Here is a 13,980-nt window from a genome sequence, read left to right as displayed (position 1 = left end):
GCTCTGCTCATTAAGATTTTACTCAGCCAATTAATTATTTGTTAGCATTGGTTGTTGATTATTTCTGCCTCAAGAGCGGCTCTGCTTCACACAAATATTTGAGTGACTTAAATTACAATCTGCAGAAGTTAAACGCATCTGTGATTTTTCTTTGTGAAGCAAAAACCCCAATTTCCATTTAGACAACCAGCTTTTTAGCCATTCCTCAATGTTTTCTTCTTGTCTTACAGTGTTTGCATTTTTCAGAGTCTGTCCCAGTTCCAGGCTCACTGCCATCCTCTTCGTGAAGTCAGAAAATTAAGTTTCAAAGAGTTACTGGGACTGCTAAGGTTTATTTCTACATCGTGCTCACTGTGGTAAAGAAAAGGCACAGAATTTATAACCCCCCTCCCCTTAATGGTATCGCAAATAGATGTTGTAATATAGTAGAGATACAAGGTTCTGGACACAATGGCTATATTTTTAGAAAAGGCCCTCAGCAGCTTTCAATTGTTTTTTTCTTTGTACTGTCTAATCAAACATAGTTCAGTGCTGAAGGTCTGAAATAGATAAAACTGTTCTGTGTTATTTTTAAACACAACAGAATGTTTTTTTTAATTCTGATGCTTTTCTAAAAGAGGTTTTTGTCATCTCTGTTTAAGTGGTGGGTTTCACTTGATGATGTCTGAGGATTTTGGTTAGAAGCAATGTAAATGCAATATGCAAGCTCGGGATATATTTCTGTCCATGGGTAAATGTAAAGGTCTTTCATAATGTGGTGGAAGGTTTTATTCAGTGATAATAGTCAGTGATCTGGTACATTAAATAATAGAAGGGCTTCATACTGAAAGAAATCAACCTCAATCACACTTTCTTCATCAGATGTATTTAATGATCCATTAGAGCTCATGATGTCACTTTACACATTTGCTCCTCACTCAGTGCTCGGATAAGACTGTACAGACTGTAAATATATTCACATTTGAAAAAAATTTAAAGCCTTTTAAAGGACAAGAGGATACTTTCATCACTGCATGGTCCATTAAGTTTTAGCTGTTGTCTGTTCACCACAGTTTAAAACACCCAGAATTAAAACCATAAAAAGTTCTGATAAATTCTATGTAACAGCATTGCTGTTTGTCTTCACCTTCAAATACTTTTAAGTATATGTTCTTGCATTGCTAGTTAGCACATCTGAATATGATTCGTGATCCATAGTCATAAAAGTACTTTAGAACATAAAAACATAAACATGTAGAAATCTGGAACAGCAGAATTTTACCTGCAGTTACAACATGTTAATAATTGTATGTTAGCAATTATACCAGAATTAAGGCGAAAGTTTAAAGATCAGAAAGTAGTGGAGTGACAACTCTTGTCTTTCTCCTTTTTTATCAGAATGTACAATACAACAAAACTGAGAACACCTCTGTGCAATAGGATTTTAAGTTGTACCATCTTTCCATATGTGTTATTTTTAGATTGAGGTGAAGTGAATTTAATCTCATTTTAAATTAAAAAGGAAACATGTAAAACAGCTGACATTAAAAATGCAGTACAACTGCAGTGCAAAACAAATGAGTACAACTGTGGCCACTGCAACAAAAATGGTGGCACTTCCAATTAAGCCTGAGTGCATGAATACACTGAAAAAAAAAGTAAACACCACAGCTTAGTTGCTTTTGGTCTGTGTTCTGACTAATACGACATGGTTCCACATGCTAATGAACAGCATGACCAAGTAAGGAACCACACTGTGCAGCTTGATTAAAATAGGACGGGGTGTGTAAGCTGGGACAGGTGCAGTAGTGGTCAGGAGGAGTTGGGACATCATATACACGATTCACTGATTATGCAACTGTGCACAAGGATTTTCTGTGAAAATTATTGTTTCACTAACCGAAGAGAGACTGTGAAGGACATAGCATGAAGCCTCTGTGGACTGTGTCCAAGAAGAAAACTCACAAAATTGTGCAAAACTCTAAGGTTAAGCTTTGCCAAAGAACATGAAAATGATACTAGCAGCAAATTCTGATGAAAATACGTGAGTTTGAAACAGATGGGCTCCAGTCCATTCATCCATCCATGTGGACCTGGCCATGACCTGCACAGTTCCAACCGTGAAACATGGGGGTGGGAGTGCAACACGTGTAGGCAAGACACATATCACAGGTTTTAAGTGAGAAAAGTGAAAGTTATAACCCGAACCAATGCGCCCTCTGACTGTGAATTCAATAGAACACCTTTGACGCTGTGGGAACAGCAAAAAAATTCTTCCAGAACAAAAATGTCCTCACAGATTTTTTCAAGATTGGTATCTACCATGCTCAGGGGCATTTGATGATTATTAAAGAAATGTCTGCTTACAAATGAAGGTGCACCTACTACTGTTGCAGGCGGTTCTTAAAAATGATGATATAGTTAACAATTTGTTATTGTCATTAATTTTTTCTTAAAGCTTTAAATCCTTTTAAATGGACAATATTTGTTCGTGCTTCACATTTTACACTGAACAGAGGTGGACTCACTTTTGTTGAATAATAGATATATAGTGAACTTCTCACACAATACACATGTAGACAAACAGAATATAATGACACATTCTGGCCCAAGGGCAGTTCTTTGTTGTGTGTACTCCGATGCTCCTCAGAGTACAAGATCAATTTAAATCCCCTTAGTCTGACTGCTTCATGAAATGGCCATTAAACACTCTTAAGACCAGAATACTATGGTTTACGCTTCAACCTTTACAATCTAAACCATCTTACGATGTTGATATCTTCGAAGGAATAAGCATCTGATTGCACAATGATCTAAACAGCAAACATTTGGGGCACCTTCTATAGAGGCCACGACAAGCAAACGGCATTTAGCTAGTTTGAATATAAGTTATATCAGCTCTGTGTGTTATATCATTGGGTCTGTGTCATTTCAGGGGTCATGGGTGCATCTTGCAGGTTGTATCACCAGATTTATGGCCTGTGACTCTGCAGGTGACTCTCTGACTTGCATACACCGACAAATTGAGACTAATTCAACCAAAGGCTTGTTTTTTTTCCTGCTCAGGCTTTTATCATTTTTACACTTTTTGCGGTAAAATCCAGATTAATGCACAGGACAAAATCAAAAATATATAACAAGTTATGAAAAAATCATATTGTAACACAAATTTTTCAAATTTCAGTGTGTTACAGATCTCACAACCAATTAGATTTATCTTGGGCCTGATATCTTGGATGCTTCATGATTTGTCCCTTAAGAAAGGACAAATATCAAACCATTTTAAAATCACTAAAACGCACACTTAAAGAAGAACAACTCGGCCTGATCATTTTTATGATCCAAACTTTCCACCTTAAGGGTCTCGGCAGCTCAGTCTAGCACCATTTTTCAGTTCTGGCTGAACATTGAGCCGGGTAACATGTGAGGAAGAGTGAAACCTGAAAAAAAGAGGTCAGTTTCGACTCCTCACTCAGAAAGGTGCTGCTAGAGAGAGAGAGAGGCTTTTTTTCTTTTTACTGGGGGGACACATTCAGTCACACTGTCAGTATGTGTCAGTCAAGATTGTGACCCTGTGGTCATATAAATCATAAGGAGTTACTTTACTTACTTTGAAAAGCAGATGCTAGACTATGACTTTTCCATTAACTTCCCTTTTAGATTTTTATCATGGGTGTGTACGCATAAGACTGGGCTCCTTGGAGGATTCGGATGCTCTCCTCCATATCCACTGGCAACGGGCCCCCATATATTCTCTGTCGGGAAATGGAGCCGTGCCATGACGGCAGTGAGCCCAGAATGAGTACAGTTCAGTGGTTCCCAACCTTTTCAGCTCACAGCTCCCAAACTGAGCTAATTATTTTGCTTACAAAGCTGAGGGCAGAACCTTGTGAACTACAGCAAAAAATGTATTTAGCCATTTCAGCCATAGTCAATTCAGGAAAATCCACCAGATAATGACCCCAGATGGCCACAAAAGTTCACTTTTTAAAGCACCCTCATATCTTCATATCATGGGAAACCTTAAGTTTGTGAAGCGTATTTTTCTCTCGATGAAATGTTACTTGTTTAGTAGACAGGTTTTGCTGTTGTTCTTGTAACTTAGGAGGTGGAAAACATTTCCCACCAATGATCAAAGCCAGTGCCAGCATTTCTTTTTGGCAAACTGGGTGAATCGTCAGCATCTCTTCCACTCAGCGAGTAAGGCTCAGAAGCTGAGACTGTTTTGTATCTTTTTTTAAAATCTTTCACAAGAGCAGCTTTAATTAATGATCAGAGAGAATAAAGCAGGCAATTAGAGTCTTCACACTTCCTCAATAAGAAGAGATCTTCCTGAAACCGACTAACTGCCCTCTGTTGCCCCTGCCTTTAGTTAGTCGCTGTGTAATTTTTTTTACTTAATGAGGACAAATTGTCTGCAGCACATTCTGTACCAATACTGGTAGGGTAGTACTGAGAGAGAAGCTACACTACAGTCTCATAAGAAATAGCCCATTTTGCCTGTACGCATGGAAAACACTAAAAACACAGCTCTGCCAGAAATAGTTCAGGACACTTACACTCAATGTACAGTGAGAACCTATTCCTGTTTTTGCACACAGAATATGGCATTAACATTAAATTACCTGGAATTTTGATTTTGTCTGTCACTGCTGCGGCCCACTTTCCCACAGCTCAGCTTGTGCTTTAATGAATCTCTGAGCAACTCTCCTATATGCATGAGAGGTGGTTGAAGCACTACTAAAATACTTACTATCACATTCTAACTTTCCTTTTACACCCTCTATATGCTACGCTTATTCCTGTATCTCTTATTGGCATCTGTGATTATGTACAACTCAATAATGGCAGAAAATAAACAGCTGGGGAGAAAAAAACACTTGCTCCTAAAGTGTGACACATTAACAAACCAAATTGATAATTTAATACATGAGTTGTTTAAAGGTGTTGACAGTGTGACGGGATTGCAGATAAAAAGATATTTGTCTGCCACGGTGTGAACAGTTTTATTATTTGACCAGATGATCTTCTCTATTTATGTCTTGTCTGGGTTTGGACCTTGCTCATTTGGATAAAGGTGATGTCAAATATTTTGGGCACCAATCAGTCAGATCTCACAAATGTATAATGGTACAGGGAAATCTGCCTGCATGAAATGATTTCAAACCAAGTTTTCAGGGATTTGTAAAGCTAAAACTAAAATACCTACATTTTCAAGTACAAGCTTGTCAAATGCAGGGATTTCCTGCTTTTTTCTGTTGTGTAACTGCATGTTTGAACTTTGCAGTCAGACAACACAAGGCATTTAATTACTACAACCCCAATTCCCAAAAATTTGGGACGGCGTGTAAAACGTAAATAAAAACAGAATGCAATGATTTGCAAATTTCATCAAACCACATTTTATTTACAATAAAACATAAACAACATTTGCAAATCATTGCATTCTGTTTTTATTGACGTTTTAAACATCGTCCCAACTTTTTGGGAATTGGGGCTGTATTTGCTGACCTTATTCAGACTGAACAATTAACAGCAATGATCAATCATTAAATTAAAGCTACAATATGCAATCAAACTAGGTGGAGAATGAAGCTCGAAATCAATCCACCCAGGACTTCAATTACTGATGCTGTCTCACACTTTTGTCTCACAGTGCATCATTTTGTGTCAGAATGTGACACTTAGGATGTGACCTTCTGTGATTGGCTGGAAGGACTAGCCTCACTAAAAACTTGAGAGCTGAATATGTGTCCACTGCTGCCAGAACTGTACTGTGAATCTGTGTCATGGGAGGCTTTGACAGCACCTTAACAATGCTGCAAGCTGTAGCTTTAATGACATTTAAGCTTGCTCCTCGAGCTGGTGTGTGACATAATGCAATACACAATTAAAACTGAGCCGTGAACAATTTGGAGTTCCCAGAAGAAAGTCACACATTGTGTCAACTCTAAAACACAAAATGCATAGTCTGAAAGGACAACAACAACTGTGGAAAAGGCACGAGCACATTAAAAAAGTGTACCGATTCTCTATGTCTAACATGTCATCACTTTCATCGCTTACTTGATCTTTACACCATGTTTATTTTAAATTGCTTGTTCTTAAGTGAGCTGCCAGGTTACAGAAAAGACTCGTCTGTGATTAGTTTTTCAACAAAACAGTCTTTATAAATTAAGTAAAGGGAAGAGGAGCAAGTTTTGGCACGTTCAACACAATTTATATTCATACGGACAAAAAAGCATATTCCAAAGACTGAAACCGGTGTAAGGGGAAACAGATTATTAGAAGCAGCCACTTAAACCTCTGAAACAAGGTTTCTCAGAAGCAGTGTGGCTATTGGCTTGTGTACAATAATTTTTACATGTTAGTTGTAATCATAACTTGCCTACTTTACATGATGCTAGTGCATTGAGGCAAAGTCCAACACTTCAAAGAAGCAGTTAAAAACAGTGTCACTGTGATAATCTGGTGTTTGAGCCTCAAAGAAATGTTCCATTTTTGTTTGTGATGGTTTTCTTTGGCTCAAACTGAAAATACAACACACTGGCTACTGAGTTAGAAAATGTCCATCGTGGTTGTGGCTATGAAGATCCACCAATTTTTATCACAGTGTCATGTGCAAAAGACTTTCAGCAGGACAGCAACCAGTTTCAAATGCACAAACAATTATAAAATTTCTCGTACTTCATCGTATGGCAATAATTGTACGGAAGCTGCAAGCGTATTGATAAATAGATGCAGCCACTTTTGAGTTCATTGCCAGTGAGGTAAACATTTCCTACCTCCTAATTTAGACATCTGTGTGCCTTCATGTGCACCCATTCAATCGAAGCCCCCTTTCACCTCAATAGTTATTGACAAATGTGGGCCGATATCCAGTCTTGTTAGGTGGTGGTCTGTGCCATAGTTTGAGACTGACTGGCTTTGCCTCTGGTATTTTTTTCTGTTGGTTTCTGCAGAATTGCTTACTGATAGACATTACAATTCTACACATCAGTATCTGGCTTCTCCACCAGTTTCAGAGCCTCGTGCATGCCAGCCGCTGACAGCTTCCGATTGATGTTTCTGTAGCGGCATCGCAGGAGGTTACTGTAGGTGGTCCTTAGGTCACGGTTGAAAAATGCATAAATGAAGGGATTGATGAGAGAGTTGGCATACCCGAGCCACAACAGAGTTCTCTCCAACCAGAGAGGCACACAGCTGCACTCCACGCCACAGACAAATGGCCTAGCAGTGGACACCAGGAAGAACGGCAGCCAGCAGAAAGTGAAGGCACCAACCACGATGCCTAACGTGGCTGCAGCCTTCTGTTCCCGTTTGAAGATGGACTGGTTTTTCCTCTTCCGGCGTTGGTGGTGTTCTCCAGTCTTGAGGAGGCGAGAGACGCGGGTGCTGCACTCCTCCTCCACCTCACGCTGGAGCTTCAATGCGGCTGCCACGCAATCTAAGCTCTCTTCCTCCTCTTCTTGCTCAATCTCCGTCCCTTCAACACTTCCGGTTTCTCCTGATTCTGCTGGCCGGTGAGCCACATGCCCTCCTCTCCCCCCTCTTAGAGCCACCCCTGCATCATGATCCCCCTCTCTGGGGAAGCAAGTGATGGTGTGCTTGGCTGCACTGAGTTTGGCTGCTCGATAAATCCTGTAATACATGATCAACATCACTGACATAGGGATGTAAAACGCCACAGCCGTGGAGTAGACGGTGTAGCCAAAATCCTGACTGATGAGACAGACTCTCCCATCATTTACGTTCTGTGCCCATCCAAACAAAGGGGGGAGGGTGATGGAGGCAGAGAGGAGCCACACAGACAGGATCATCTTGGCCATACAGCAGCCATTCTGCCGAACAGGATACGTCAGCGGTTTGGTGATACCCAAATACCTACAGGGGAAGACATGTCTGCATTTAAAAAAGATCATCTGACTTTTAATGTTCCAGTTAAGATGATAAGAGAAATGTACACTCTCCCCTCCCTCAGCAAGGTGCCCTTGATCAAGGTGCTTATCAACAATCTGCCACATGTAGCCCTCAGGTGGGAATTTTGATAATTGTCTGAATGAGAAGTCTCACGATGATGAGAAACATCATATGTGATGTTCAAACGTTTCAGTGTTAAATTAAGTCCACAGAGTAAAACAACAGTGCAGTAATCACGGGACTCTCACTGGAATACTGTATAAAATAATACAGACATACAGGGTTTCACCAACCCACAGCAGGTGTGTGTGTTTGAAATGATTGTGTAATTTTAAAAAGCCATAAAAAGTAAAGACAGCAGTTACACACATTGTAGTTTTGAATTTGATGATATTTCAGAGTCATATCTGTTTTTCACTAAACTTTCATTCTGAGATCTTTCTTCAAATCACACAAGGTATTTATTTAGAGGAGTATCTAGAATATGAAGCAATAAGCCGAGACGCCAAAGGTTTAATGGCAACATCCGCCGCTTTGTTTCACCACGCTCCATGTTTCTTGACTAGTAATTGGAAAAATATCCAATGATAATATATTAAAAAATATCCAAACTGAAACAGGATGGCCAAAATGTGTCCACTTCTTACAAATTGTGCGTGTGGCATGTGTGGTTCCAAAGGGCGATGCGTAAAAGTTTGATAAATCAATGAATGTAAACATGATCTAATTCGTATCTGATGCTTAAGTTTCACATCTTCTTCTAGATGGAGTTTCATTGATTTGCGTATTGCTTGGCTTCATACAGGGACCAAAATTTTCACTTAATCTCACCTGTCGATGCTGATTACGCACAGAGTCATGATGGACGCTGTGCAGCACATCACGTCCATGGCGATAAAAACGTTACAGAAGAACTGTCCGAATATCCACTGACCACCAATAAGGTCCGTAATGCTGACAAACGGCATCACGGCCAGAGCCACCGAGAGGTCCGCCACGGCCAAAGAAACGATCAAGTAGTTTGACGGCTGGCGCAGCTTCTTGACGAAGCACACAGAGATCACCACCAATAAGTTCCCACAGATGGTGGACAGCGTGAGCATGGTGAGAACCCCTCCGATCAGGACTTTCTCTACCTGACCGTAGCTTAGGATCTGCTCTCCGCACCGGGTCCCGTTCGTCTCCATGACCTGCGGTTGACTGGATGTGGACGGAGAAGTCGCTGCTGCCGCCGCTACCGCCACCTCTGCGGCGCCCTGCGCAATCTCCTGCAGCCTGGGCGCAAGAACCCCCGAGATCATCATGCTGGTGGAGCCCCGAGCATCTCCTCCACCTGCTCTGTCATCAATCATGAAAGACGACCTCATGTTGCCACTGCCAAAGGTTCCGTTACTCGTTCCCACAACAACCATTCTGCTGCCTTCTGTTCCTTTTTATCCATGGACTTGGAGAGCCTTCCGGTGGTGACATACAAGTGCACACATGTGCCAGCGTAGATGCGAGAAGTGAGTCAATCCTTTCCCCAGCCCCCCTCAGGTTAAACTACAACAACATGCTCTCTGTCCTTTCATAAAACCTCGATGCTCTAATTATTCCATTTAGAGGCATACTCGTCATTACGCACGCGGCGCGCCGCAAGCACATTCCCAAAATACCCGCCCTATAAAATACGATTTTATTTCCTGTTGTCTGTGTCCACCCTGGCTGCCATCCCACTCTCAGCTCCATGTGTAGAAGGGCAGAAACTTGAAACTGCATTGCACGCACATATATATGACAAAAGTTGACGTGTGACGTCAAAAATCAGGTTGGACTGGCTGTAGGCAGAATTTCAACATGCACGAAAAAGGTACACGGAAAACAAAAGCTCTCGGCCTCGGTTAGCGATAATTCTACCTCAGCTCTCCTGGCAACGAGGACCTGTGTCATGGATGATTGTGCGTAATTGTGCAGAAGATGTGTTCTGTCCATTTCAAATTGTTACCAACCGAGCTATTAAACCATCCTGCTTTCCCACGAAAACACACATACTTACACACACACACAGAGAAGACAAACAAAGACAAAGAGTGAGGCTACACGGAGTGTGAAAGATCAGTGGTGTGAAACAATGTGCTGACATTTAGGAAAATTGCATAAAATGGAAATAATAAAAGAAAAATAAATGAGTAACTGATAATTCCACTTTTAGGGGAAACGTTTGCATGAAGACAGGTTTAATTTCAAAGATGCTTATATACAGTAGCTGATATGAAGGAGGTGGATTGCACTTCGACTTCCCTTAGTCATTTTTCCATGCTTTTTTTTTTTTTTTTTTTGCGGGGAGGACGACTTTAAATCTGCAATCTGCCTTCATCTCACTTCTAGAACATATTAGATTTATGTTGCTGGAGGTGAGAACAGGATCCCAAACTGCCTCAGAAGCCTTTTCATCATTTTCTAATCTGAGCCCAATTATGATACGATAACCTCAGACGTGGATATGATACTAATGCTGTTGGAAGCCTTTGATACTACCACCACCAAGAGGCCATATGTCGATACTACAATTTGCTGCAAGTGATCTTAACAGTGCAGAGCTGGACTTTTTCACAGTGAGGGACAATGTGTTTATTAATTTTGTGCCAGTGTTTTAATTTTCAAACTAGTTTTTCAATGCAATTGGATTTCTCACACAAGGTCAATACATGTAGAATGAGAACTCATTTATGAGCTGTAGTTGTCAGATTTTGGTCTGAGGCTCTGCAGAGGTCACCAAAGTCTGATCTGGTTGATTGAGCAGAGGTTTCATATACGCTAAAAGTATCCCATGAACTTTAGTTGAATTCTGTGGTTTCTAGGGTTTTTGGCTTATGACTATGACAGGTGAATGGATGGACAGAAAGACAGACAGACAGATAACCACATTGCATCCAGGATGAACAGGAATGCAGACGGAAAACTGGACCTTAATGCCCAACATCAGGGTCTCACCTCACTAATGCTCTTGTTGGCTGAATGGGAGCAAATTCAAATCCCTCCATTCCAAAATCTCCTAAAACAATGGTGGCTGTTTTTTGGAGCAGATTAAAGTCCGTAGCTTTGGAACAGTGAGTTCATCTCTCTTAGATATTAATTTTAGCAGGAAACATTTATTTTATTTTCAGAGTGCAGGTGGACAGAGTTTATACAAAAACAAGTACGGGACACAAACAGTTCTAAAAAAGGCTGTTAAATGACTTTCAGTGATGGCAAAGAACCACCTCTTACTTATAATTTTACACAATATGGCAACCTTAGCATTTTTGCTTCTAATGGGATATGGTATAACTGATCACTTATTAATTATTAAGGCCATTGATTAGTGCCTATACAACACATGACACATCCAAAAATTGCAAAATTGCTCAGACTAATGTCTGGCTAAATGTCACCATGTAAAAATATGCTTGTGCTTATTGTTATTAAAGCTATTGATTGATAGGAAGCCAACACAGGTCTCATAAGCGGACAGTAAAGAAGGTCACAACAGGATCAACAAATCATCAATGCCCTCTGCTAACATTAGCTAACTTGTTTTCTTTTGTTTTAATCGTTTTTAGCCCATTTGCGATAAAAAAAAGGGCACATCGAATTGTAAATGAATGAATATTAATTTTTATTTAGGTTGACATGATGATATGGCTTGTAATATGCTATTTTAACAATAACAGGCCTTTCCCTTTAGTGAGCAAGCACGCTAACAGTAGCTAGTAGCAGAGTTATGTAGGTTTGGAGCTAAATATGTTAATTAATGACATGGAGATGTGTTGTCAGACTTCTCCCTCTCAGTCTTTATTCCATAATTTATAAAATCACAAATTACAAAACAAGATATGAAGACACAAGACAGCTTTTAGCACAAGTTCATAAGCAAGGCAAAAAAATAATCTAAATATTAGGACAAAAGTAAATATAATAAACTGAAAAGTATAAGATGTAATTTTATTATATACAAGTATTATAGTTATACTTTTACTGTTTATAGCGTCAGCGCTGGCCTAAACCCTCAACATTCACAGCCAGAAGGTTGAGGGTTTGTGCCCCGACCTGGAGGTGTAGTTTCCCTCCAAACACATGCATGTTAGGTTAACTGGTGACTTTAAATTGCCTGTAGCTGTGAATGTGAGAGCGAGTGCTTGTCTGTCTGTGTATGTCTCTCTGTGGCCCTGCAATAGACTGGAGACCTGTCCAGGGTAGACCCCGCCTCTCGCCTGATGACAGCTCCCCCACCCCCCACCCCCGTGACCCAAATAAGAGGTGGCAGATACTGGATGGATGGATGTATTATTATTGTTTTATACTTTTAAAAAATGACAAAATTAAATATGTAATTTGTGTTATTATTAAAAATAAATATTACATCAGAACACATGGCCTAAATAAATATGTGGCAATTTCTAATTTTAAGGCAAATTTGAGGAACATAACAAATGCAACATAATGATGCCACATAAAATGATCAAACCTGCTTCTCAGACACCTGAGATCATTTGCCCTATGACAAGTAAAAGTAAAACATCAGTAAAAAAATTAATAAAGAAGAATTTGTTGAAACAATCGCGGTAGAGAAAGCTTCTATCCTGAAGGCAGAATGGCCTTTGGCTTTTCGCTCCACCTGTCGCCTGCGCAGACTGGAATCCCGTCCAGTGACTCCATCTTCCATGCCACACTTTCAAGCGTCCCCACTGAGAAACGGTGTAAATAGTGTGTTGCCAGTTTAGAGAGAAACCCACTTCATTATGTAGCACCGCGTCGTTTTCCAAGCGCACAAGCAGCTTCATGTGAGGGATAGAAGGAAGCGGATCTGGACTCCTTGAAGAACGCAAGTATCAGCTGGACCGGATCAGAAGGTAGAGTGGTGCGGGAGAATACGTGACTGACGGAGATGAGAAGACAAAGGTGTTGATTCCCTGAATTTTCACATTAGTGGAGGGGTGACAGTTCAAAAGAAGTGTTTGACCGAGGTCAGGCGATCTTCTATGTTCTATTCGGAGGCCAATGCGGTGGATTCATGCCCGAACCCTCAGACGCTTCCTCCTTCCACCCTCAGAGGATTGATGGCTGGCCTGACACCATTGGCTGGTCGCTGGGAATGAATCATCGCTTTCATCACGGGGGATCGGGGATGCTGTCAGGTCACTGCACCCTTAAAACACCACGGACGAACCCTCACGTAAGCTACACAATTCCCGCCCGCCCCGCCGGCCCGTGTGTCTCTTCCCTGAAATTATAAATCCGCTAATTGTCTGGAACCAGCATGGAGGAGATCCTGCGCAAGCTGCAGAAAGACGCGTCCGGCCACAAGTATAAAGGCATCCGCGATGCCTGCGTACACGCCTGCGGTGAGTGCACAGCGGCCCCCTGCTCCCCAGCTGGTGGGAAAGGGATGGGATGGAGGTGGGGGTAACTAATTCTATAAACCTACATTTTAAACGGTGATACTGAAATATTTCAGGAAACAGCGAAATCTTGAGGAAAATAAGTGCTCACAAATTTCTTAAGGTGGTGTCCATGTGCTGGTGGGAAGCTCCATTATCAAATAAAAAAATAAAATAAAAAGGGGGGGGGGAGCTACTGCTAGGATGATGTACAGCCCCAGAGATCAATTGGTTAATTTGATTAATGCATTAATTTAATTTAAATTTAACAGATTTATACAGAAATTTTAAATAGCACCTACATTTTCAGCATCTGTGTTTGTTTTCATTTCTGACTATAAGGTTGCTCCAGAAGGCACCATTCTAGCAGGCTATAGAGAAACTCTTTGTTTAGATCTTCTTCCTTTACTCTCGGCTGTTCCCTTTCATGGGTCACCACAGGGAACCATGTGCCTCCATCTAACATTATCCTCTACATCATTTTCTGTCACACCAACTAACTTTATGTCCTCTTTCGCTACATCCATAAATCTCCTCTTAGGTCTTCCTCTAGACCTCCTACCTGGCAGCTTCAACCTCAGCATCCTTCTACCGATATATTCACAGTCTCTCCTCTGAACATGTCCAAAAAACATCAATCTGGCCTCTAACTTTATCTCCAAAACATATAGCATGAGCTGTC

The 13,980-nt window shown here is 40.8% G+C and overlaps 2 protein-coding genes across 4 annotated transcripts in view; one reads left to right on the top strand and one right to left on the bottom strand.

Annotated features, from left to right (window-relative positions):
* Window positions 1-747: 747 nt before the first annotated feature.
* On the bottom strand, window positions 748-9,944 carry LOC137131073 (5-hydroxytryptamine receptor 7-like). Its single transcript, XM_067511888.1, has 2 exons — window positions 8,731-9,944; window positions 748-7,863 (listed from the first exon to the last, which is right to left on the bottom strand). Exons 1-2 carry the CDS (start codon window positions 9,309-9,311, stop codon window positions 6,969-6,971), a joined length of 1,476 nt encoding a protein of 491 aa, XP_067367989.1. The 5' UTR covers window positions 9,312-9,944; the 3' UTR covers window positions 748-6,968.
* A 2,691-nt stretch (window positions 9,945-12,635) lies between these two features.
* The window catches only part of arfgef3 (ARFGEF family member 3), a 35,961-nt gene continuing 34,616 nt past the window's right edge, over window positions 12,636-13,980 (top strand). For all 3 annotated transcript variants that reach the window (XM_067511865.1, XM_067511855.1, XM_067511845.1), the window contains exon 1: window positions 12,636-13,262. In XM_067511865.1, coding sequence (XP_067367966.1) covers window positions 13,178-13,262 — 85 coding nt within the window. In that variant the 5' untranslated portion in view covers window positions 12,636-13,177. The remainder of the gene's footprint in view (window positions 13,263-13,980) is intronic.

Source organism: Channa argus, chromosome 1 (assembly GCF_033026475.1).
Source record: "Channa argus isolate prfri chromosome 1, Channa argus male v1.0, whole genome shotgun sequence".
Classification (NCBI taxonomy): Eukaryota; Metazoa; Chordata; class Actinopteri; order Anabantiformes; family Channidae; genus Channa; species Channa argus.
Note: the sequence above shows the minus strand (reverse complement) of the source record. Positions and strands in the feature narration are given on the sequence as shown.